This window comes from Mercenaria mercenaria, chromosome 9, assembly GCF_021730395.1.
Source record: "Mercenaria mercenaria strain notata chromosome 9, MADL_Memer_1, whole genome shotgun sequence".
In the NCBI taxonomy this organism is placed as follows: domain Eukaryota; kingdom Metazoa; phylum Mollusca; class Bivalvia; order Venerida; family Veneridae; genus Mercenaria; species Mercenaria mercenaria.
Genome location: NC_069369.1, coordinates 80,348,004 through 80,373,009, shown reverse-complemented (window position 1 = coordinate 80,373,009; position 25,006 = coordinate 80,348,004). Strand labels below are relative to the sequence as shown.

General features: G+C 33.5%; 1 protein-coding gene and 1 long non-coding RNA gene across 4 annotated transcripts; one reads left to right on the top strand and one right to left on the bottom strand.

Moving 5' to 3' along the window:
- Positions 1-521: 521 nt before the first annotated feature.
- On the bottom strand, positions 522-13,778 carry LOC123544000 (uncharacterized). 3 transcript variants are annotated; one of them, XM_053551844.1, is made up of 8 exons: positions 13,658-13,778; positions 9,545-9,683; positions 8,634-8,685; positions 8,019-8,068; positions 6,808-7,270; positions 6,068-6,254; positions 5,431-5,837; positions 522-4,299 (listed from the first exon to the last, which is right to left on the bottom strand). In XM_053551844.1, the coding sequence occupies exons 2-8, from the start codon at positions 9,604-9,606 to the stop codon at positions 4,066-4,068; spliced, it is 1,455 nt and encodes a 484-aa protein (XP_053407819.1). In that variant the 5' UTR covers positions 9,607-9,683; positions 13,658-13,778; the 3' UTR covers positions 522-4,065. The 3 variants fall into 3 exon arrangements, with proteins under 3 accessions (XP_053407819.1, XP_053407818.1, XP_053407820.1); XM_053551843.1 differs by having other exon boundaries at positions 523-4,299; positions 6,808-7,291; XM_053551845.1 differs by having other exon boundaries at positions 525-4,299; positions 6,095-6,254; positions 6,808-7,291.
- Positions 13,779-16,152: 2,374 nt separating this feature from the next.
- On the top strand, positions 16,153-21,781 carry LOC128559609 (uncharacterized). The gene is made up of 4 exons (XR_008372498.1): positions 16,153-16,273; positions 17,866-18,001; positions 18,612-18,780; positions 19,264-21,781. It is a non-coding gene; the product is annotated as an uncharacterized LOC128559609 (long non-coding RNA).
- Positions 21,782-25,006: the final 3,225 nt, after the last annotated feature.

Sequence of the window (25,006 nt, the reverse complement as noted above, 5' to 3'; positions counted from 1 at the left end):
AGTGAATGATATGAAAGAATCTGGTGGATGATCACCCAATTAACATTTCTGTAAAATTATTATACGCCCGTCTCTGAAAGAGCGGGGCGTATTATGTGAACACCCGTGGCGACGGGCGGGCGGGCGGTCGGCGTCCAAAGCATGTCCCCTCTCTAAGTCGGAACAGTTTTCATCCAGTCATCACCAAACTTGCCGACAATGTTTGTGGACATGATATCTCGGCCAAGTTCGGTAACCACCCAAACCGCCTCAGGCACTCTTGGATTATAGCCATTGAATTAGGCCAAGTTCGATGACAGTCGTATTTTGTGACAGTCTGACTCTCTTGTTTTGAAATTGATATAGTGGTTTCCAAGAAGAATTTTTAGGATTTTATTTATAATTGCCATGACAACCAGAATTATGCATGTATAGCCTAGATTTAAAGGATTCTGAAAGGTGACCACCCAAGGAACATTCTAGTGAAGTTTGGTTGAAACTAGTTCGAGTATTTAAACATGTTGTGGACGGACGACGGGCATCCGACGATCTGAAAAGCTCACCATGAGCACTTTGTGGTCAGGTAAAATAACTAGAGGATTTTCTTTCGGAACTAAACCAGAATTGTTCCTTTTCCCATTGGACCCTTGTTCTTGTTTTTAGACAAAAGACAAAAAAGTGTAATTCAAAACACCGCAACACATTTAGATCCTTTTAGTTTATATATATCAAGTACAGTGGTCTACATAGTCAAATGTTCCTCCTAATATCTTTTAATTTAAACGTCTTGTCAAATATTCACCATTACCTCTCTTCTTTCTACCAATCTTCTTCCTCTAACAAATCATCTTCGTGATCGGCCATTTTAATATCTAGTATAATAACTAGGGCTTTTGTTTTTTGGATAATCCGAAAGGTTCTTGTAACGTGTTTCTAACCCCCCCCCCCCCCCCCCCCCAAGGGTGGATTTTTGTTTAAGAAATAATATATCTCTTCCAGTGATTTGTCGTTGAATAAATTGTTTGGAGTTCAGATGCGAAGGAATTATATCACGTGCGCCCTCGTGATATAATAATACGCATCTGAACGACAAACAATGATTTATTCAATAGCAAATCACTCAATGAGATATATTACTCGATTCTTACACGTTACTAAGGATTTTTAAGTACATTCTTGATGACATTCTTGAAATATTTGCCCGTTTTCAATCGGTTTCTTTTCCAGCGCGCCGCTATGCCGTTTGACGGCATGACGTAATAATTGTGACGTCAGAACAGTGATTTGTTGTATAATAATTCAGTTTTCTGCCTTCTTTGTTTAATAGGAAAATGAATCGGATCGTGTTAGAATTGCTGGTCGTGTTAGAATTTATGTTTTTACACTTCATTGGTTTTTGTGTTTTTATAACATATATACCAAGTAGAAGTGTATTTCAAGATAGTTTGTTCTGTTTGGAACAACAGCTTGTGTCATATATCACATATAATTTCACTCTCTACATTCTATTTTGCAGAAAAAGTCAAACTTCTTTTTCAATTTGAATACTTTTTGACATTATCCACATATTTATTATGTGTTTAACATATCTCTCAATGTTCTCTCAGTGTTGAAAATGTTGCGAAACATGTACATTTCAAAAGTTGAAAAAAAAAAAAAATGCGAAATGCAAGTCAAAATAACAAAATACTACTATTTTAAGAAAATATATAAGTTAACATTGTTTCATTACTGAGAGTACCTAGAGAAAAAAAATACTTTTGAAAAAGAAGTTTGATATTTTCTACAAAATGGAACGTTGACAGTCAAAAGTAGGCTACATATGATATAAGATAAAATATTTGTTCCAAAAGAAGCCTACCTTTGTATAAAGTATTTCCTACTTCCTCCGAACAACTCAGTATGAAAATTATAAAAGAGTTATCTATGAGGTATAAACTTCCCAAGATGCAGGTCCCAAAACACTTTTGATAAACCCTATCAGTAGTATATCAATGATATGCCATTTTAATAATATCTATAAATTGTTGGCCTGTTTTACGACGTCTTAGTAAGTGCTTTAGTTCGAGCGATTGCAGAACTCGCCACAAATGTGTCATATGTCCCGGAAGTTTATCTGTGATACTGGATATGCCAATCTACATCTACCTATATTCCAACATATATAGTAAAAATAGGTCCTATTTTGTCGTTGAAATAGGACATTTCTCTAATGGTTACAGTTGAAACACACAATCTTCCTATAAGCTACATTCATACCAAGTATTATCACAATATCTCATTCCTTTTTAGAATTATAAAGCAGGAATCATTTCTGACAGTTAAGCATTTATTTGTATGCATGACATATTTGTGTACGGCTAAGCATTTGCTTGTGTCCGTTATATATATATACATGTATGTCCATTTAAGCATTTGCTTGTATTCACTTTGTATTTTCATGTATTTCCATTTAAGCATTACATTTAAGCATTTTCCTGTATCCGCTATACATTTTCATATATATTCATTTTTAAAAGTATTTGCTTGTACCCACTACATAGTTTCATCTATGTTCATTTTAGCGTTTAGTTGTACTCACTATATATTTACATGTACTTGCTTGTACCCACTATATATTTACATGTATTTACTTGTACTCACTATATATTTTCATCTATGTTCATTTAAGTCTTTGCTTGTACCCACTATATATTTATATGTATTTGCTTGTACCCACTATATATTTACATGTATTTACTTGTACCCACTATACATTTTCATGTATGTTTATTTAAGTCTTTGCTTGTACCCACTATATATTTACATGTATTTGCTTGTACCCACTATATATTAACATGTATTTACTTGTACCCACTATACATTTTCATATATGTTCATTTAAGTATTTGCTTCTACCCACTATATATTTACATGTATTTGCTTGTACCCACTATACATTTTCATGTATGTTCCTTTAAGCGTTTGCTTGTACCCACTATATATTAACATGTATTTACTTGTACTCACTATATATTTTCATCTATGTTCATTTAAGTCTTTGCTTGTACCCACTATATATTTATATGTATTTGCTTGTACCCACTATATATTTACATGTATTTGCTTGTACCCACTATATATTTACATGTATTTGCTTGTACCCACTATATATTAACATGTATTTACTTGTACCCACTGTACATTTTCATATATGTTCATTTAAGTCTTTGCTTGTACCCACTATATGTTTACATGTATTTGCTTGTACTCACTATACATTTTCAAATATGTTCATTTAAGTCTTTGCTTGTACCCACTATATATTTACATGTATTTGCTTGTACCCACTATATATTTACATGTATTTGCTTGTACCCACTAGATATTTACATGTATTTGCTTGTACCCACTATATATTAACATGTATTTACTTGTACCCACTATACATTTTCATATATGTTCATTTAAGTCTTTGCTTGTACCCACTATATGTTTACATGTATTTGCTTGTACTCACTATACATTTTCAAATATGTTCATTTAAGTCTTTGCTTGTACCCACTATATATTTACATGTATTTGCTTGTACCCACTAGATATTTACATGTATTTGCTTGTACCCACTAGATATTTACATGTATTTGCTTGTACCCACTAGATATTTACATGTATTTACTTGTACCCACTAGATATTTACATGTATTTGCTTGTACCCACTAGATATTTACATGTATTTGCTTGTACCCACTAGATATTTACATGTATTTGCTTGTACCCACTTTATATTTACATGTATTTACTTGTACTCACTATATATTTTCATGTATGTTCATTTAATTATGTTCTGTTAAGCATTTTATCCACTGTACATTATGTCTAGTTCAGCATTTAGTTGTACACTATGTATATTTATGTCCAGTTCAGCATTTACTTGTACACTATGTATATTTATGTCCAGTTCAGCATTTACTTGTACACAATGTATATTTATGTCCAGTTCAGCATTTACTTGTATACAATGTAAATTTATGTCCAGTTTTAAAGCACGTGCTTGTATTTGCTGCATATTTATGTCCGTTTTACTTGCTACATATTTATGTCCAGTTATGCATTTGCTTGTATCCACTCTAATTCTTGGTCAAGATATTTAATCATCGTGGTACAGGAGTTTTCTTTACCTTTCATGAGGTCAGTGGCAGGAAAGAAGTAGTCAAACAGATGCTTGTACCTAAAACAAAACTTTAACTCCTCGAGGAAATTGCAGTATCTGTCTGCACACTTGTCAGGCGTCCAAAGGTTGTCTTCCGGCAAGTTCTCCCTCAACCAGAAAAACACTTCCTGTGAACAGTAAGAACAGAGAATACATGCAAACAGATCTTTTTAGGATTGAAACTTTTGAAAATTGTCTCTACTATCAACAGCATTTTGCTGCGTTTAGGGATAGATTATATTCAAGATTAAGGTAGTTAAGCACGTTTGAAAACAAATGTTATTCTACAATGTATGATTTTATTAAATCGTATTTTTCAAAACGCTATTACATCTGAAGGAAATGCAGCAAATAAAAGGGTCGTGCGATTGATGTTTTGTCAGACTGGTTTGAAAATATTGGTCCTCTGGTCATTTTTCTATGGGAAAATCGTACGTTTGATGACAATTTCGCGTATAGAAATGAAACTTTTGATAGTTGAAGATTGACCTATTTTCAATCATATGGCAAAATAAAATGTATAGGTCCGTATGCTTTATTTTTCACGTTTCTCCAAATATCAATTGGATCCTTACACTGTTGTTTATTTTATGTTATTTTTACTCTTTTTTTTTACAGTTTTAACACTTAATACACGGGACATAACAAATCCTATGCAACATTTATGCTATCCGAATAACGGCTACTATGCATTATAGACTGTCTGGATAAATGACGTTGCGCCGTCACTTCCGGTCAGTCAAACGTGCGGTACACATTCAGTGTCTGTAAATGCTAAGTCACTTGATTTTTGATCTATTTGAATATAGTACTGTATAGATGTCTCAATATTATAAGGTTTTGGGATTGCGACTCTAGTGTTCTGTGATGGTCCACAGGACTTTGGCGCAATTATCATCTAGTCATTCCATTTAATAGATCTATTTCTTATTTCTCCCCATGATTGGGACTTGTGGATGGTGCAGATTGCTGGAGTTGTACTTCCAAACATTTTTGGTATAAATGTGAGTCCAGTTAGATATAGCCATTCATGGTAATATGTATTGTTCAGCCGAGTATATCATATTTGTGTAACATGTATGCACACACCCCGGTTAGGGGTCATGTTCTTATGAATAAACTTGAAACTTGAAACATGGAATTACCTTAGATAAAATGGTTACTTCATTGAACATGCTATATTCTGTTAAGATCAAGTATACTGGTACTTTAGATCATGCATGTGCTTTCACATGTTCGATCATCATGTACATGCTTACCTTTAAAATGTAAGAGCTGATCGGCTTCATTTTTATCGGTGACCGAGTCCGCCATGCTTCTAGCCTCACTTTCATACAGCGTAGAATGTTCTTTTCAGTCGAAGTGTTGGGAAATATGTGGAGAACAGCATTTTCATAATTCGCGGACGATACTGACCAGTATTTCTCCTTCTTTGGAACAAGATAAAGCGGCTGATTCTTTACAGTATTCATTTGATATGCCATTAGGAATCGGTATGTGTCGTTTCGAGGCCAATCAAGTCCGTGAATTTCATGCATGGAAGGTAAAACTATCTTTGGTGTTAAGTCGACGTCGATTTTATGTGGGATATCCCAGTGCTCAACGATAAGCCTTACGGCTGGGCCATTTATCGCCTTGCAGACAATTACATTCACACCATATATTCCTAAAAGAAATATTACCATATACATGTAATTATGCTTCAATACAAATTACTGCTGTGGATTTTTAAGTATTCATTACATCTTATAAAAATTACACATTTTTCGTTTTGACTGAATTATAATGATTTAATGAAAATGTCTGCTCAATTTGATTCGATAAGATTATATTCTAGTATAATAAATTAATTTTTGAATCTGATACACTTGGACTTGCGGAAGAACAGAAATTTACCTAAAAAATTGTAATTTGATAGCCCACCTGTATTTTGCACACTGTATATGTATCTGTGGAAGACTTTCCTTAACTCGTATGGTGACAATACCCCATTGTCACCATATCTGCAGCACTCTTTAAATCGTTTGATATCTCTCAACTTAAGCCTTACTTGTGCAGAACCGGGTGGAATATTATCAGGGCTCTGGAAAAACAGAAAATGCAATCAAGTCCATCTTAACTTAACTTTCCTTTCTATTTCTATTATAGCATCTAAATTTTACATATTGTATAATACAGCAAACAAGATTCTTATATAAGGAATATGTATTTGCTGTTTTAAACTATTGCAGTGCTTTGAATTTATTTTATGCCTTGTTACTGGTTTGTTTAAAAGTCCGTAACATTTCAGTTCTTTTTTTTGTACTTTTGTTCATTTTTTGTTTTCCTAGCGGCTCGTTATAACTTCCTACAGCTAAAATTGATTGCAGTAAGCAAAGAAAACTGAATACTAAGTGCAATGTGGTTATAACTGATACCCTAACCTACTTGGACCCGGAACCGTGGCGACCAGGCTCTAACTCAAATTGTGCATATCTGATTAGTTTTGAATTTGATAAATAGCAAGGTTACATGTCGAGATTTTCCAAAAACTAATGATAGGTTTGGATTGAATGTAGTAGCAACACTCCTAATTAGAAGTGATAATACAAAAAGTTAATACGGAAACATTAATATCTGCAAAATAAGGTACTTGCCGTGTCATCAATGTCATAGTTAGATTCGTTACCAAATATGACGTCCGGGTTTTCATGCAGTAGTATCTCTACACTGAAGTCGAATTCGACCGCTTTTCTAGTCTTAAGTCCTGTCTTTGTGGAACCTTCTCTATCAGGCGTTTCACAGAAACGGCCACCATTGCTGCTGTGTCCGAGCATTTTGGTCAGGACTTCAATGACTGTATCTCTGCACTTATGATAATTATCCATGTACAATGCAGCTTGCTCACATCTCTCTTTAACGAAGTTTCTTGCGTTGTCTCCCTGCCGCACTTGTTTGTACTTTTTAAATCTGCATTTTGCAAAGTATGTATCCCTCTGATGGTCCTTAAGAGCACTTTTCCGCCTAAAATCTCTCTCACAATACTCGCAGACCAAACCATATTCTTTGTTAAACTGTTTGTTGATTCCGGTTTTTGTCTCTAGACTTTGCTCTGTTCTGCTAGAAAACGTTGTAAACTTGCTGCAAACCAAAGTACTGTAAAATCAATTAATTTCGTGGGCATGAAATTTCGTGGTTTTGGTCAAAACGGCAATTTCGCGGGGATATGAATTCGTGGATTTCATTTTTTGAACAGTATTCAAAATTGTTCCAGTGTGTCTTTGTTGCTGTTTTTTTACTTATATGTAGACGAAGCATTTTTAAAACTCAGAGTTTTAGAAATTACATATATTTTCACGGAAATGTAAGCACATGGGAGAATATAAAAATCGAGTGTTTCCTTCAACTAGAAACTATGTCGGGTCTTTAATGGATTTACTGAAGAAAAACTAAGGGTGTTCTTGTATTATCAGAAAGTTGAGATCGTACTTGTCATTGACGCCAAACTGTTCAGAAGATGGATTATTATTTAATTCTAAATATACTGAATAAAGATATCCACTGGAATTGTTCTTAATGAATTTCATTGCATATGTTACTAAATATAGTTACAAAATTGCAAATGAATTTAAAGCCCTCGGGCCAATACCTCTCCTGGTATGCCAGTATTGTCTAAAGGCACACCAGCCCTGTATAACAACCTGAAAACGTTTCGACACATGGTTTTTTTCAAGTGATTTCATATTTTAGATATTGTGCATGTGACTTGATAAAGGCCATGGGCCGAAACGTTGTCACAGTGATAATAAGTCCTGGACATCGGTTTAACTGATCTTATATTCGTTGTTATAATTATAAAACAACTTACTGTATGTTGCCAGAGTTTTCCTCAGTCCTCACACTATCTAATGGCTCATACTAAGGAAATATAAAAAGGATGATTTTAGAGTATTTTAAGTCCTTGTGGCGTCAAGTTGCTTATATAATTATTATCTGAGGCGTCAGTGTCATGGCGATAAAAATCACTGTATGCAATACTTTTAGCACTGTCTAGGTGTACATTTACAAGGTAAGTAGGTTTTCTAAAAATATTTTTTTCTCCTCGTGGCCTGAATATCCTCACTAGCCTGAACTGTTATTACACATTTATTACGCAAGCACTTCTTTTTTTACAGTATCATCGGAAATGTCATCTAATGAAATATATGTTCTAAACACAAAAATAGTGAAAAGCATGCAAATGACTATATTTGTACAAAAATCTGTTCTTGATAGATAGAAATAATGATGATGATGATTAACAATCAGTCACACACTGTAAAATAACGTATACAATTCAAGATCAAGTGTATCGATGAGCAAGAGCTGTCAGAGGACAGCACCACTCGACTATTCAACAGCCTTATCAACTGAATTAATATACAAGTTGAAAAAGGGGTATAATCGATCTTTTATTTAAGTAATTACCAAATAATAAACTTACAACAACTGTTCTTTTCTGACGCTCTTGACAACACCATACACAACAAACACAACTGAAAACAAAATTTATATAGCTCTGCACGTGAGTACAACTACATGATCATAAAATTAATAGTATACACGACTGGACATTGTGATAACCGCCTTACCGATCTGTATCTTCACATTATAACATTTTTTTCAAGCGACAAACACAGGACTCAGAATGCCAGTATTTGTCGAAAAAAATATAGAGTTCCAAGGTGATGAGTCAAAATAAATAATACCTGGATATGATGTACATTATAAACCTAATTTATGGATGTTTAGTTGTTTATATTAATCAAAAGTATGAAATAAGGGGTATTCCGAATCACACTGTTTTTCTGTTTGTATTCCAAATCAAACAGTTGTTTATTCATAGATGTGCCTAAATATTGCCTTTCATCATCCTTAAATATTCACCAGTGTTACCTCATTCTTTTTAGAAGACGTAAATCTGGACCATTTTACGAGGAATAACAGTTTGTTTCAATGTTGAAATTGTAACTGTAAGAAATACTAGTGTTCATCATGGTTTTATCTTTCAATATAAACTTTGTGAGATTTGAACAATAAGTTGACACACCATTCCGAAGCCCATTTCACAAAAGTAGTGTCCATTGGCAGGCGTTTACAGAAAGAAATGAATAACAGTAATAGTGATTCGGAATACCCGGAAATGACTCGAACTAGCCTAGTTCATGGAGGTTGTGAGAATATATTACACAAAGTAAGCGACATTTCTTAAATCAGATAATGTCTTTTTGATTGACAATTCAAAGAATTGTTCAGGAATGTAACAATCAAATCGTTCATGTTGAGGCATTAGTCTCAAAACTGTATAGTGTGTGCATATAGAAAGCTTATGCATTGGGCTAGAATATAACTTACAATAGCACAAATGCAATCAGTATCGGTACGAGACATACTAAAACGTATGCGATGCCTTCCATGCTTTCTGCTCAAGCAGCTGTTTAGATGATACCTCGGAAGTTCTGTTAACAGCCACGTGTTGGTGTTTACAGCAGCACTGAAAAACATAAACAAATTCTCTTTAATTTTTCTAATCTTCGGAATTATCAAAAGTAGTCAAATGATTACATTTCGTCTCTGGTAGTTTATCTCGGGACTATGTTGAACCACTGATAGATTAGAATGGCATGATTACATCTATCATAGCGCGACATGATATTACACTTATCATAGCGCGATATAACGTTACACCTAATACAGCGCGACATGATGTTACACCTATCCGAGCGCGATGTGATGATATAGAGAATCCGTCATTGGTGTTCGGTTAAGATCAGAAAATCCCAACCCGAGGGGGCACAGCTCAAGTCTTAAACGAGGCTGTGCCGAGTTTAAGACTTGAGCGGTGCGCCCGAGGGTTGGGATTTCCGATCTTCGCCGAACACCAATGATGGATTCTATTTCTCACTTACCACAACAGAAACAACAAAAACAAGCATGAAAATATGAAACTATTTAAAACGCGGGAAATTGACGTCGGTAAGCAGAAGTGACGTCGTGACATTTCAGTGACGCACAATAACAAAGTTCCGCTTTATTTTTATCGTTTGTAGCGTAACGGTACGTTCTTATCATAAAGTAATAAATTTTGAATCGAGAAATACACTATAAGGAACGGAGAGAAAAGATAAAGGTACCTAAATTTTAATTATTTTACATAAATAATATGTATATTCAGCGCATGAATTAGTCCTTCACAGGAGTGTGGGATAACCCATGTGAGATAAGATTTTCCAGCACTTCTAAAAATAGAGATTTTTCTGTCCGATAAGTGAGAAAAACCTATCCTATCGCGACGTGATGTTACATCTATCATAGCACGATATGATGACAGATAAACCTATCCTAGCGCGACCTGTTGTTACACCTATCCAAGCGCGATGTAATGATAAACCTATCTTAGCGTGACATGATTTAACACCTATCATAGTGCGACATAACGTTACAGCTAATACAGCGGGACATGATGCTACACCTATCGCCTATCCTACCGTGATATAATGATTAATATATCCTAGTGCGATTTGACTTTACACCAATCATAGCGCAAAATACTGTTACACCTATCATAGCGCGACATGATGTTACGTCTATCCTAGCGCAACATGCTATTACATCTACCATAGAACTACATGTTATTACAAATATCCTAGCGCGATATGATGCTACACCTATCGTAGCGCGACATGATGTTATACATATCCTAACGCGACATGCTTTTACATCTATCCTAGTGCGACATGATGTTACACCTATCATAGCCCAATAAAATGTTACACCTATCATAGCACAACATGCTATTACATATATCATAGCACTACATGATGTTACACATATCTTTCAGCGTTTAGATAAAAATGTGTATTTCACAGCATAAAAAATTAAAACAAATATCAACGTTTCAAAATGTCACAAGTCGTAAACTACGAGTGGTGATCCAGATCTGAGTAGACTAAAAGTTACCCGACCTGTCTCTTTTAAAACACGCTTAAAACACGCTGCGCCCTCGTGAAATTATTACGCCCGACCGTGCATAAACAGTGTTAAAAACGTCTTTTGCTATAAATTATTTCTTAATTAAACAATATCGACTTTATTTAGAAACCATGAGCAAAGTGGTGATCAGTGTGCTTTGTTTCTTGGCAGACTCGGTTTGATCGTATCTGTTTATGAGGCTACGCCAAAAGTTTTCAAAACATGGAGCAATTTTTTGTTAAAGAAGTGTCTACAGAATTGTTCCGTTAAGAAATCACACGGATGCAGTCACTTTTCCCTATAACTTTAAAATTCTTCCTGTCAGAAAATCGTTGCAGTATTTCAAATAATTTCATAAAAATGTTTCTATTGTGACCCTGTACTAAGAGTGTTTAATTTCTTTTTGATTCGTTGAAAAACATGGTCGTTAGAGCTTAAAATAGAAATATCTTCACGGGACATCTCCTCAGTCGCTGGTCCGATTTTATCTTTTTAGAAATGTTCCTGATGTGACCCGCAACCAACACAAATGAGTTCAAATTATTCTGATTCGTAAAAAATATGGCCACCAGGTTTAGGGTTATTGGTCAATTTGGTTGACACTTAAGAATTCTTATTATAAACTGCTAGATTGACTTTAAAAGAATTTCACAAAAATGATCGTTGTATGAATCTATGCAGCATTGTTCAAATTATTCCGACTAGTCAAAAAAATGGCTGCTAGTTTACAAAGTCATTTTATCAGAAAGTGCTCGCCCGATTTTAAAACATTTTTAAATAAATGTTCCTTGTGTGACCTTTAACTAAAAGTGATAAGACAAAGCTACCAGAGAAAAAAGTAGAGAAATATTTAAACATCTCCTTTACACACCTTTTGTCTTATTTTATAGTAATAACAGAAATTTTCCTTGAGGAACCCTCTCTCAAGTTTGTTTAAAATGCTAATTTCGATGAATTACGCGATCCTTTATTAAAACCGTTCAAATTATTCCGAATCGTCAAAACATGGTCACCAGAGCTAAAACTTGGTTTAAAAGGTTTTCAGGCGCCATTTCCTCCGCCTAAAAATAGGTCCGATTTCAATATAATTTCACAGAAATGTTCCCTGGGTGACACTCTACTTAAAACTGTTAACACCTATTTTGATTTGTCAAAAAAAAAAAAAAAATAATCGTGTCTACCTGGGGCTGGTGTAGCTTCCTTTATATAAGACTCTATGGAAAACTTTGAAAATCTCCTTTGAATTTGCAGGCCAGTTTTCATAATAATTTGGCAGAAATGATTCCAGTTTTGCCTGTTTGAGCTCACAGGTGGTAGTAACGTACATAGAATAAAGTATGGGTCCATGAGCCATATACACTTAAATATATTACAATTATAATAGAAAAACAATGCCAAAAAGTCATTTTGACTTTTTTGCCCCTGTGACAATGAGCATACTGTACCCTAGGTACATTACTGCCACCCTGTGTTTGAGCTGTTAAACTATTGAACAATATAGGGCCATTATGACCCTCTTGCTTGTGGATGCGAACCGTTGAAATTTTCACTTCGGCGAAACTGGCGTGGACTGAGAGGTAAGAAATACGCCCCTACATATATTTTGAGTTGTATGGTCACTAAAGATTGGTAGGACATACGGAACTTTTCTGAAAGGATATAAAGCCTCTTCATGTTTTCAAGACCAAGCACAGTATACGCTTGTTTTGTATTGATTAAATAATCCTGAAATTAAAAAAAAACTCACCAGAATTCAGCATTTGGTCTTTGTTTTTTGTTTTTTAAATACTCAAAATCATCTATGATACCACATTTTACTCCTTCATGTGTCTACTTTAATTTTAACTCTCTATAATGTAAATTTTGAAGTTGAAACACTTTCTAGAATACAATATTTTCCTAGTAGTATTTATAGTAAGCTGAAGTCCATGAGAGGCCGAAAGACACATCCCACTGTCTAGTTGACATACACGTCTTAGTTATACAAGATGTTTTGCTTCTTCTCCCTTTCTATCCCCATCCATTCTTTTGATTTTACATATCTGAGAAAATAGTGCTTGCATTTAGGTCTAGATAGTTATATTGTTTGAAAGCAATTATGATGCTCGAATTTACCGGGAAACATGTCCCTGAACCCTCGATATTTGTGACTGAACATCTATTTATGGCTGGCTACACTCCTGGTTATAGAATCAATCATATAAATAATATATACGGCGAAATTTGGGTCAATTTGCAAAAGGACATATCGGTACTACTCTATACAGTATGCACATCTTTGTATGGCTTTTTAGTTTATGAATATCAGAAACTATTTTGATAAAAAATATCTTTGGTTTTCGTTTTCAGAATAATAAAATATTGATGAGATTAGATCATTTATTAAAGTCTCATCCATTTACATTTTATACACATATATATAAACATAAAATAGCGCACATATCATACAAGCAAATAGCCATTCTATATAGAATTACAAGAGACTATTTTGCTTACCCCTGCACAACATCCAGCGAATTTCATGTAAAAACGTAACGTATGATTGGAATTTCCAACTTGGGTATTAATTGGGTTTTTACAGAGGCTATATTCTACTTTCTATATCAGTGTATAAAAGATAACAGTGTGCGCTCTTTAATGTACACTTACGTGGCCATAAATAAAATTGCGTGCAAGGGCTGATCCAAGGAGGGGGTCAGCCGGCGCCCTCACTCCCACTAATATCTGGCGAGCATGCATTTTTGATATCCTAAAATGGAGACAGCATTTTAGTTTGTAGAGTGTTTTCTTGTCTGTATTCTTGTTTTTAACTAAACTAATAGCGTTTGCTCTGACAAACAGTTTCATTACATCATGATAGCAGATTACTGAACAAAACTTTGCATGGTCAGCTTTTAACGAGAATTCAAGAGTTCTCTCTCTTAATTATTGACTGTTTAAACAATTCCCTTCAGATTGGATTGTCTCCCTTACATTAGCTAAAGTCGTGTCACTCATGACCCAAGTCAATAATTCTTTGTCACAGATTTTGCATTGATCTTAATATTTTGCTTTGGGCAATACACGGAAATTAAACTCGCATATTACTCCATAGAAAGCAACAAAACATGTAGCCAGTTTTTGATATAAATCATGTTGTTTTATTGATTCATATAGAAATATTATTCTTGTAAAGATATAAAACATTTCTGTAAAACAACAACAACAACAACATGATATTGCTAAATTCGTGTTGTCATGTAACAAACATTTAAGGACACGTCACGGCTGAGATATTAATGCATTATTGCAATACACAATCGGTATTTAAATTGTGTTTCCAATACATGTACTCATTTGATAAATCCTCAATATCTATGTGAAAATAAGGGATGTGCTTTGTATGATTGCAACACTGTGAGTTGCTCTAATTAGTGACAAATGACTGAAACAATAGGAATTCTTACATGATTTGGATAGATAAAACGACAGTAAGGTAACATATATTCTTTTATTGTTTTAATTTATGATTTGTAAGCTACAATATAGAAGATTCATTTTAAGAACATCAAACTGGAAGGTAGAAATAACAGAAACTTTTTAATTAGGTCATGAGTCATCGTACACCTGTCAAAATTTGTCATTAGTTTTCACGAGCTGTCAAAATTATTTTTATCTCTCCATTCTGCATATGCATTGTTTTTGTAAGTATCTTGGTAGGATATTGTAGTGTGTAACTTACTTTACATTCCACACTAATATTTGTGCTTGAAATTGCTTTGTTGAGCTCACCGAAGTCACGTAAGAATTTCTATTGTTTTAGTTTCTTGTCTGTAATAAAGGTACCAAACCTCAATATTATGATAGAGGAATTGTTCCTTTCTGGTGGACAAAGGAAACTATTTGGTTGAATCATAACATCACGATTTTTGGAAAGAACTGAATATTCTTTGTTTTCTATCATTCACCGGAAATTCAAAACGTGATACCACCTTAAATAAATTTCTTTTCTTTTCTTCTGAAACTTTGAATCTCGCCAGAAAATGACGACTAAACATTGAAATCCGAGGATTATTTTATAAACGAGCTTTCCCACAAAAACATGAGTTTTCTTGTGTGAAGATGGATGTATTCCTATTTTGTTTGAATGTTCTTGTCTATATAACAGTACTTTCGTTTAACTTTCATGCCCAGAGGTTTGCTCTTTGAAACATGATAAAATAAAGTAATAAACTAAGCAATACTATATTTGACAGGCAGTGACAAAAAAAGAAAACACCGAGCAATTCAACAAACTTAAAAAAAACCCATACATGTAAGTAAATCACGCACACACATTAGCTGGCCTTGATCCTTACTGTAAACTGCAAGGTATCCATAGAAATCAAGGAAAGAAAGAATCTATTTAATTATGAATCAATTTTCTGATTTTTCTTATCAGCATTGGTGTATGTGCATCATTGATATCCGAACTCATTTTTTTAAATTAGCTCTGATTCACTCCGTCTACTTATTTTTAGTGTCTAAGTTACTTTAGTCTTGTATAATCAATGATATACATAAATCAAATATGCCATTCAGATATGTGTTTGTACTTATTATACAATTGAATCATGAAATCAAATTTATCCGTGTAAACTAAAGCCTTTAGCAGTAAAGGTGTCTATTTTGTTTCCACGGACAGAACCGTGACAAAAATGTAGGTCGTACTAAAGAAATAATCCTACCGTGCAAACTCATGGAAAGCATGCTATTATAAATGTGACGTCGTCTTTGAAAACCGGTCCAGATGCGGCATGACGTAATATCGAGAAACGACGTCTAAAGTTGCGCCAAGTTTACGCGCGCAGCTTTCTTACACATGTTTAAATTATCAAAAGTTTCACCGTTAAAGTACGACTGCTTGTTACATGACTGATAACAGCCTACTAGAGACAGAATATTTAGACATCAGACCTGTTAAAAAAATAGTGGTATTACGCCTGAATTCGAAATCAGTTGTTTCCCCTTCGCTACTGTATGCTTCCGGTTTCGGATTTTATCAGGGGGAAGCATGTGAAGTTTACTTTTGTTTAACTACCTTTTGTTCAACGATGAAGGGATCTGAGACTTGTAATACTGTTTACTGATTTGGTAAGTACCGTTTATAAACAGTTGTTAATGTAGATTCTCTAATATATTTGAAACTTTCACTGAAATAAGTCTGTCTTTTACCCGGAAGTGAATCCAAAACATACCGAGGGAAATTTATGAAATTTATCTTGTGACCACTAAACACAGATGATTTCATTATGCCTGTGTATTTAATATAAAATGGCCAGTTGGGTTATCACAAAGATTATTGAAGGCAGGCAGCTTCTTAGTCAAGGTGACCAGGATTCATCAAATTATTTCATTGTCCATAGTAAGCATTAGTATGGAAAAATACAAAATACATGAATACATGAAGCTATGAAAATTAATAAATCTAATGCAGACTTATAGATGCCTGCCTGTGTCACATCATTTCCCGAAAAGTCCCCTCTCACAGTAGTAGCCAAGGTATTTTAAAAGGAAATATGTAGATGTCCGGTAACCGGACGCCTACCCTGCATTCTAGCTGTCCGGCAACAAGACAACTAGCCTCTCCGCGAATGTTTTTCTAGCTGTTCGGCGATCATTTTATATATGAATATTGTAATGAATAAATTTATTGTATCATATTTTTTTGGCATACTAAGGTTTGAATATTCACCTGTAAGGCTTATTCAGACAATATTTTAAAATTGATTACCGGATGCCTAGAAAACCTCTATAGGTTATAACACACTAAATAGCCACCACTATATATTCTATATAAAATGACAAGTTTTCACAATGCTGCAATACACACCTAGACCCATTTTAAATTTCTTTAACTTACATTTTCTTGTAGAGCAACATTTATACTGTAAAAATATCCAAAGAAAAGTAGGGGTCATGTTTGATGCAAGAAAAGTATTTCGGGCCAAACGGACACACCGTAATTTTTACACTGAAATGACAATCACAATTTAGGGTAGGGGTGTATGAATAAATTTCACATGTTAAATCAGTTTGGAGTCTTTTTTCAACATGCAAGTGCTACCAGTATGTCAAGTATAGGCATGCAATATGATTTCAACCAATATATAGCAATGATTTTAAGGAAAAATCCTTCTTACAGCAAAAGAAAACTGAGAACTATTTGAATCCGCCATTATGCGACTACCATTTTTTCATAGGTGCTCAGGCTATTTAGTGTCTGTATGCCTATAGGATAGGGTAGGCTAGGCGTCCTGTTACCGGTTGGCTAAAACACTGGCTAGGTTTCTGGTTACCATAGCTTTACATAGTAGCGTCTAGACGCTTCCATTTATAAAATGGTAACTGTTTTTGCTGTGGGTCTCATAAGTCATGTTATTTCTGTCTGCTGACTACTCTCTTTCCATTATTGTTGATTCAGAATGTTTTGTAACAGGATGATTGTATATGGATAGTGGGAATTTATGGTATATAATGAAAATCTTGTTTGTTTTTTTTTAATTTTTGAGCCTTGCTGTGTGTAAAACAATTTATGATCCTTTAAAAAATAGATTCATAGTATAATAACTTTTAAAGTATTTTGTGGTAAGTTAATGAAACCTTTCACAGTCACATTATTAATTAAGTATTCAGTTTTTGATTTTTAGTGATGTTTACAGTACATGTAATGTATCTTCTTTCAGATAATATTCCTTGTTCCTTTGATGGTTCATTCCACTACAGCTGGTTCATATACCCTACAACAGCCAGGAAATTGGTCTGTTTACTTTAAGATCTGAAGAAAATGTAACATATTTTGGATGTGCTTTGAGGAATCAGGTAAGTAACATGCAGCTTATGGCTCCTATTATAATTTTAATGCAATATATTATTTAATTATACATCTGTCTAGGTTTTGTTGGAGCCTATACAAAATAAGTCTACTTCTACACTAATGATTTGTACAATGTATGTACATGTACTACAACTATTGAATGGCTTAAACTGACAAAACTGGCATTATTGAAATTTAATTTCAACAATCCGATTTTGAGGAGGATCAGTTTGTTTAAAGTCTTCATTACATTGGCTATTAGCCTGAGATAAGTATGTGGCACTCAATAAGTACATGCATAATTTGAATGCTTAACACTACATGTACATACATGTGTATAAGTTGATGTCTCATTAAGTTGTAGAAGAGTTCTAAATAATAGGAAGTTTAATTAATTATTTGAAGTAAATCAATTAATTGTAATTTAGTTTAATTGTAATGTGATTATTTTCAAATTTAATTAACCCATTCTTGACTTAGAAATTGTGATGTGATTGAATTTTTTAACCAGTTTTATTGCACCAAGAATATGGATTAGAATGAAGACTATAAAGGTTCCTGAGATACATGAAGATAACAGATATTTTTACCAAAGACTTTTAAATCTTTTTTCAGGAAGGCAAGTGTTTCCTCTTGTTTATGAAAGCAACTCAGTTGGTTAAGGGGCAGACAACTTGTGAGCATGGTACATCACTACCTGTATTGGAATTCCATTTTGACAATGCTGCTAGCTAGAATAGAAATAACATCTTACTGTGGTATGGTCTGTGGAGAGCTTTACTAGGTAACAACCATTTTTGATAGCTGTTAAAACAGTGTATTATTTTAACCCTTAGGCTGAATGAGGCAGCTATGTCTGCCTTTGCAACCAGTGCAGATCAAGATCAGCCTGCACATCTGTGCAGTCTGATCATGATCTGCAGTGTTTGATATTTAGTCAGCATATTTTCTATGAGAATCCCATATAAGCTATAAATGGTACTGTCTCTATTTAAGATGGAGTAGTCCATTTTGCCAATTTAGCAGGTTAAGGGTTAACACAATAAACGCAAATAATGTGTTTTAGAACATCCTATATGCAGTAATCAAGATCTACAAACAAAGTACATTTTATATACTGACAGCACGCTGTTGTCAGTCTGTCGGTATTTTAGAGCATTGGTTGTAAGAATCATCTATTATCAAATAGTGATAACTCTGCTTTTATTAAATAAAGTGACTCCCAGGTAAATTATTTAAAATAAAATGTTTTACTTATTTGTTACAGGAAATCACAGATCGACTGAATACTCAACAATTATCACAGACCATGCAAAGTTTGAATCTGACTTGCACTTTTGAATTTAGAACAATCTGTGGAGGAGGGTGAATGCTGAGACCTTTAATAATACATGATATTGCTGACATAGTGTGTCAGTCATCAAAGAAAGGTCATAACATTGCACAGTTGGTCAACAATGATTTAAATCCTGTCATATTCTACCAGTGGAGAAATATCTTATCACAATATAATATCTTATCACAATACTTTAAACTTTTGAAGAAGATAACCAAGTATTACCACTTTATCATGTCTGCAGAAACACCAGGATTGTTAGTGTTAAAAGTGACAATCTAAGTTGAGACAGTTAACTTACTAAAAGCTACTCCCCCTTGCCAAACGAATATTATTGACATGGAATGACACAAGCCTGACAATGGTACCTGTATGAACTCATAAGAGAATAGTATTTGTCTGAAAAGTCAAAGGATTCTGTTTGTCCCAGACCACTTGAACTGAAAACTGAAATTGTGATTGACGAGGATTTTTCTGAGAACTGAAAAAAAGGAAGAGAATGTAAAAGATAGAAACTGTTGTTGAATTCAAACGTTTTAATACACAACACTTTAGCCTGTTTTGCTGTTCATATAGATGTGTTTAGCTGTTAAGGTTAAACATCAAGTAAAGGTTGTAGTTTCAGTTACCTACATTAAAGTATTGGCTGGAAATAAATATTTACTTTTTCCCAGAGCTTGTTGCAGTGTAACCTTCATCAAAAGTTATGCTATTGTGTTGATTATTAAAGTATTTTTAGAAAAAGGAATTTAGTATGTATGTTGCCATGGTAACATAATTCAAATTACATTTCAATGAAATTAAGATTTGTATTTCAATAAGGGATCTACAGTATATAATGTAATGGTAAAAGAATGTTCACTTTCTTCAGTATTGTCAGTTATAACTAGCAAGTGAAAAAAAAACAGATTATTAGGAAAGGGATGACTGAAATGTTTATTCTTACGATAACTACTTTTGTTACTTTTTTTGTTTTGTTATTTTAAAGTTTTATGTGAAATTTTCAGATTTCTTTCCTGAATACTTATACTTTCAAATATTTAACTTATTAGAAATACTTTTTTAAAATAAGCTCTTGTTTTTAAGAATTATTGTAGAAAAAGGGAATTTAAAAACATATGTCGTCATGGTAACACAATTGTCTTAGAAAATATGGAAAATTTTTAATTAGATGTACTTTCTAGTATTCTACTTTAAAATAAGCATAAACAATAAAAAAATCAATAGTAATATATGTTTCATTTATTTCAAAATAGTCATTTATTACCAGCAGGTAAAGGCAAGTTATGAAGAAACAATGACAGAAATGCCTTATTCTTATAGTTATTACTCTTGTTACAAACGCTGTCATAAAACAAAACATTTTAATTTTTTTAACATGGAATTTTGAGATAATATTCTTGAATACATACCACTTTATAATATTGAAGTTATCTGAAACACTTTTCCAAATTTAGCTCTTTTTTAAAGTATTATTATAGAAAATAGAATCGAATGCATATGTTGCCATGGTAACATAATTTAATAATGTTTTATAGAAAATTTGAAGGACTTTAGCCAGCTAGATGTTTGCACTTTAAGTGAATATCTAAATATTCTTTGTAAAAGAAGATTCATTTATTTAAAAATAGCCAGTAATTACCAATAAGTGAAAACACAAACTGAAGAAACAACGACTGAAATAGTTTATTCTTGTGGTTATTACCCGTGTTACGAAATCTGTCATAAAACCAAACATTTTATATCTTTTCACATAAAATTTTCAAATTTTACTTTCGAATACATATACTTCGAAATTTCAACTTATAAGAAACATTATTTCAAATTAAGCTTTTGTTTTTAAGTTCTATTGTAGAAAAAGGAATTTAATGCATATGTTGCCATGGTAACACAATTTGAATAATGTTTTCATAGAAAATATGAAAGTTTTTAATTAGCTGTATTTTTCTGTTTTAAGTAAACATCACAAGAATAAAATTTCATAGTAATAGAAGGTTTTTTTTTTCCAAAATAGTCATTTATTACCAGCATCTAAAAGACAAGTTATGAAGAAACAATGACAAATCTATCTTATTCTTATGGTTATTACCCATGTTACAAAAACTTGTCATAAAACCAAATATTCTTAATATTTTCATGTGAAATTTTCAGAATATTTTTATAAATACATATGCCTTCTAATATTTTACTTTTTAAAGTCCTTACTTTAAGTGAACAAGTTGTTTTTTAAAGTTTTATCATAGAAAAGGGAATTTAATATATATGTTGCCATGGTAACACAATTTGAGAAATATTTTTTATAGAAATTGTTGTAGATTTTAGTTGATTATCATTTTGTGTAATAAGAAGGGATCTTATATATATCATGCAATTGTAACAGAAGATAAATTTATTTCAGAATTGTTAGCCATTACCTGTAAGTGAGAAATAAACTAGAAAGAAAGAATAACTGAAATGTTCTGTTTTTATTTTTAATATCTATGTTACAAAATCTGTCATAAAATTGACAATTTTGAAGATTTTCATCTGAAATTTTCAGGATTTATTTCTGAATGGGTATACTTTCTAAATATGCAAAAACTTGAAAATGTCAAATTTCCTCATCTGGACCCATTTTCTCAGTCATGGTCACAAATGTTTTCTTTTTGTTCTGTTTTTTCATGCTTTGTTTTCACTTCTGAAATAGATATGATATTGCGCGTCTGTTAATTTCCCCGTATAGTAGCGTGGATATCATGCTTATTCTTTTATCTAAATAAATGTACGCATTCTCTCCCCCGCCTCCTCTCGCCAGCTTTTACTGATCGCCTTACTTGCAAATTACACTATTTACTAAGATAATTATTCTTATTGTCGTCGTTTTTCTCTTGTCGTCGAACGTTTCAATATTTCAAAGATATTCAGCTTTCAGTCGGAACTAATGTAATTTATGTTGATTCGTATTGTTCTCATAAACAGTTGGGTGAAAAATCAAAGCTCTGTTCTATTCTATTCTGTTAATCTGTTTTCTATTTTTGTCTAATGAGACAATATTATGAACGTTACTATTTCAAAAATCTATATTGAATCGTACGTCAGTTGTTGGGATATATGCAGTTCCATAACTTAACACCGTTTAAGTTACATCAGAACTGTATGAAATCCAACAGGTTTTAATTTCTTGGTATACTTTGACGAAAAATACAAGCAAGAAGCTTTTACCCTGTTACAATTATAATACTACTATTGTATTGTTTATAAAGTCAAGAACAATAACATACTAATCCCCAATGATAACGTGGTTCCCGCCGAAACGCGAGGACGAGTGCATTTCATGATAACTGATAAAATAATAATTCATAATGCTTGCATATTACTTGTATTAGTATTTGTTTCATTTTAACTATCCACTAAGTATACGGCAACATAGCTCAGTCGGGTAAAGTGCAGATAACAATTGGATATAAGCAAAACGTTTTGCGAGTTCGAATCCTCATGAGGATTTTTTTTTCAGATTTTTTGTTTGTTTTTCCTTTTCGTTTTCATTTTTGTTCCTTTCTTTGATGGTTTGTATTTGTATATATGTCTTTTTATAACATAATAGTATGTTCATTATTTGCTTAAGTGCATGCATTTATCCAATATCATCTTTGATATAATGGGGATATCATCTTTGATATAATGCTACATTTTTCTTATCTGTCATATCGGCTTTAGATATTTCTCTGTCGTGTTGTCACAGAGCACATGAAGGAATCTAAATTTTTTATGCTAAAATGATATAAAAATTAAATGTCGATGCTGAGTTTCGAACCCACACGGCAAATGATCTTTTGAACATTGACAGTATGCTTTACCACTGAGCTAATTTAGAAATATTTAAATTTTAACATAATTATTAGAAAAATGTTCACATCAAATTGAACAGGAGAAATTGATGTATACTGTCATATCTGATATGAACTTGTGCACCTCCTATTTTTCATCTGGCTCCGCCCCCTATTTTCAGAGCTATGGCCCCATGCACATTTTAACCTTGTGACACGCCTAGCTTAAAAAGTATTTGATATAGATTCATGAAACCTTACATGAGTCTTAATCATGATATGAACTTGCGCACCTCCTATTTTTCATTTGGGTTCGCCCCCAATTTTTAGAGTGATGGCCCCTAAAATAGTAAAAAATGCACATTTTCACCTTGTGACGCACCTAGCTCAAAAAGTATTTAATATAAATGGTTGAAAACTTGCATAAGTCTTTCTCATGATATAAACTTGCACACCTCTAATTTTTTGGCTGGCTCCACCCCCTATTTTTAAAGTTATGGCCCCTGAAATAGTAAAAAAATGAACCTTTTCACCTAATTATGTGTCTAGCTCAAAAAGTATTAGATGTAAATTAAGGAAACCTTGCTGGAGTCTTTATAGTCATGTGACCTTGCACACTTGGCATTCTTCTTGAGAAATCTTGGCTCTTATTACAGAGTTATGGCCCTTGAAATAGCCAAAATAGTGGATTTTGTGTTTTGATGCTCATAGCTCAAAAAGTATAGGGCCTAGAATAATGAATCCTTTTCATAAAATGTTTGTTGAGGCTTTACCCCATAAAGACTGCAAACATTTGAATTATTGCCCCTTATTTGTGACAAATGTACCAGTGGGGGGGGGGGGGGGGGGGGGGGGGGGGGGGGGGGGGGGGGGGGGGGGGGAGGACACACCCTATGTCCTACAGACACATTCTAGTTAAGATAAGCTTTGAAATGTGGATGACATGTATAGTTTTGCATGCCAATCTTTAAACAGACTTTCAGTGACCATCAATGTGACCTACTGATCTACTTTCTAGTTTTCTAAGCTACAGCAAAAGGATTTGGACCACCTGTAATATTTTTAACAGATTTCAAAAGTAGTCTTGCATAATCTTTACCTTGACCCACTCTCCTAATTTTCTTGTTTTTAAAACTTAGCTAAGAAATTTGTTCAAGCAAACTCTACTCAGATGAGCGATATAGGGCCATCATGGCCCTCTTGTTTCCTATTCTAAATGCTGATACCTTTTCCTAAATGCTGTTATGCCATTTTCCTCTTGTTTATCTGTTTTCTTTTCAGTCTAAAACTTGTGGAAACTTGGACGAATATTCAATAAAACACAAAGTGAAAGTTAGAATTGGTTGGTGGTTGTTATTTTCGTTTGCTCTTTTGGGGCTAAAGTATGTGATGATGCAGGCATCTGACAAAGTCTGGCAAAATACATGCAAAATCTTCTACACTAATGTCTTTTATCAGAATTATAACGAACGGCAATGCTGTTTTTATTATAAGCCAATTTGAAAGAAAAACGCTGCCTATAATAGAATGGCGTCTGTCTTTTTAGTTAAAAGTTATAATAGCTATAGCTTTCAAACTTGACAGAATGACTTAGCACCACATGAGGAGGACCCCTTTTGGAGTCAGAGGTCAAAGTCACAGTATGGATTCTGGATTGTAAGTCATAAAGCAGAACAGCTATGGCTTTCAGACTTCGTAAAGTAATTAAGTACCACTAGAGGACCATCCTTACTTGTTTTGGGGTCAGTGGCTCAAAGATCAAGGTCACAGGGATCTGACAATTTCGGGATTTGTGTGTTTGTGTGTGTGTGTGTGTGGGGGGGGGGGGGGGGGGGATTTGTGGGTAACATGCTCTAAGTCACAACATA

What these genes read in the sequence shown, in the direction of transcription:
- LOC123544000 (XM_053551843.1), bottom strand. Translation starts at nt 9,606, where the DNA reads ATGGAAGGCATCGCATACGTTTTAGTATGTCTCGTACCGATACTGATT. An exon ending in CTGATTGCATTTGTGCTATT is followed by an intron (nt 8,686 to 9,544) that starts GTAAGTTATATT and finishes TTTTGTTTTCAG; the next exon opens with TTGTGTTTGTTGTGTATGGT. An exon ending in ACTATGACATTGATGACACG is followed by an intron (nt 6,255 to 6,807) that starts GCAAGTACCTTA and finishes CTGTTTTTCCAG; the next exon opens with AGCCCTGATAATATTCCACC.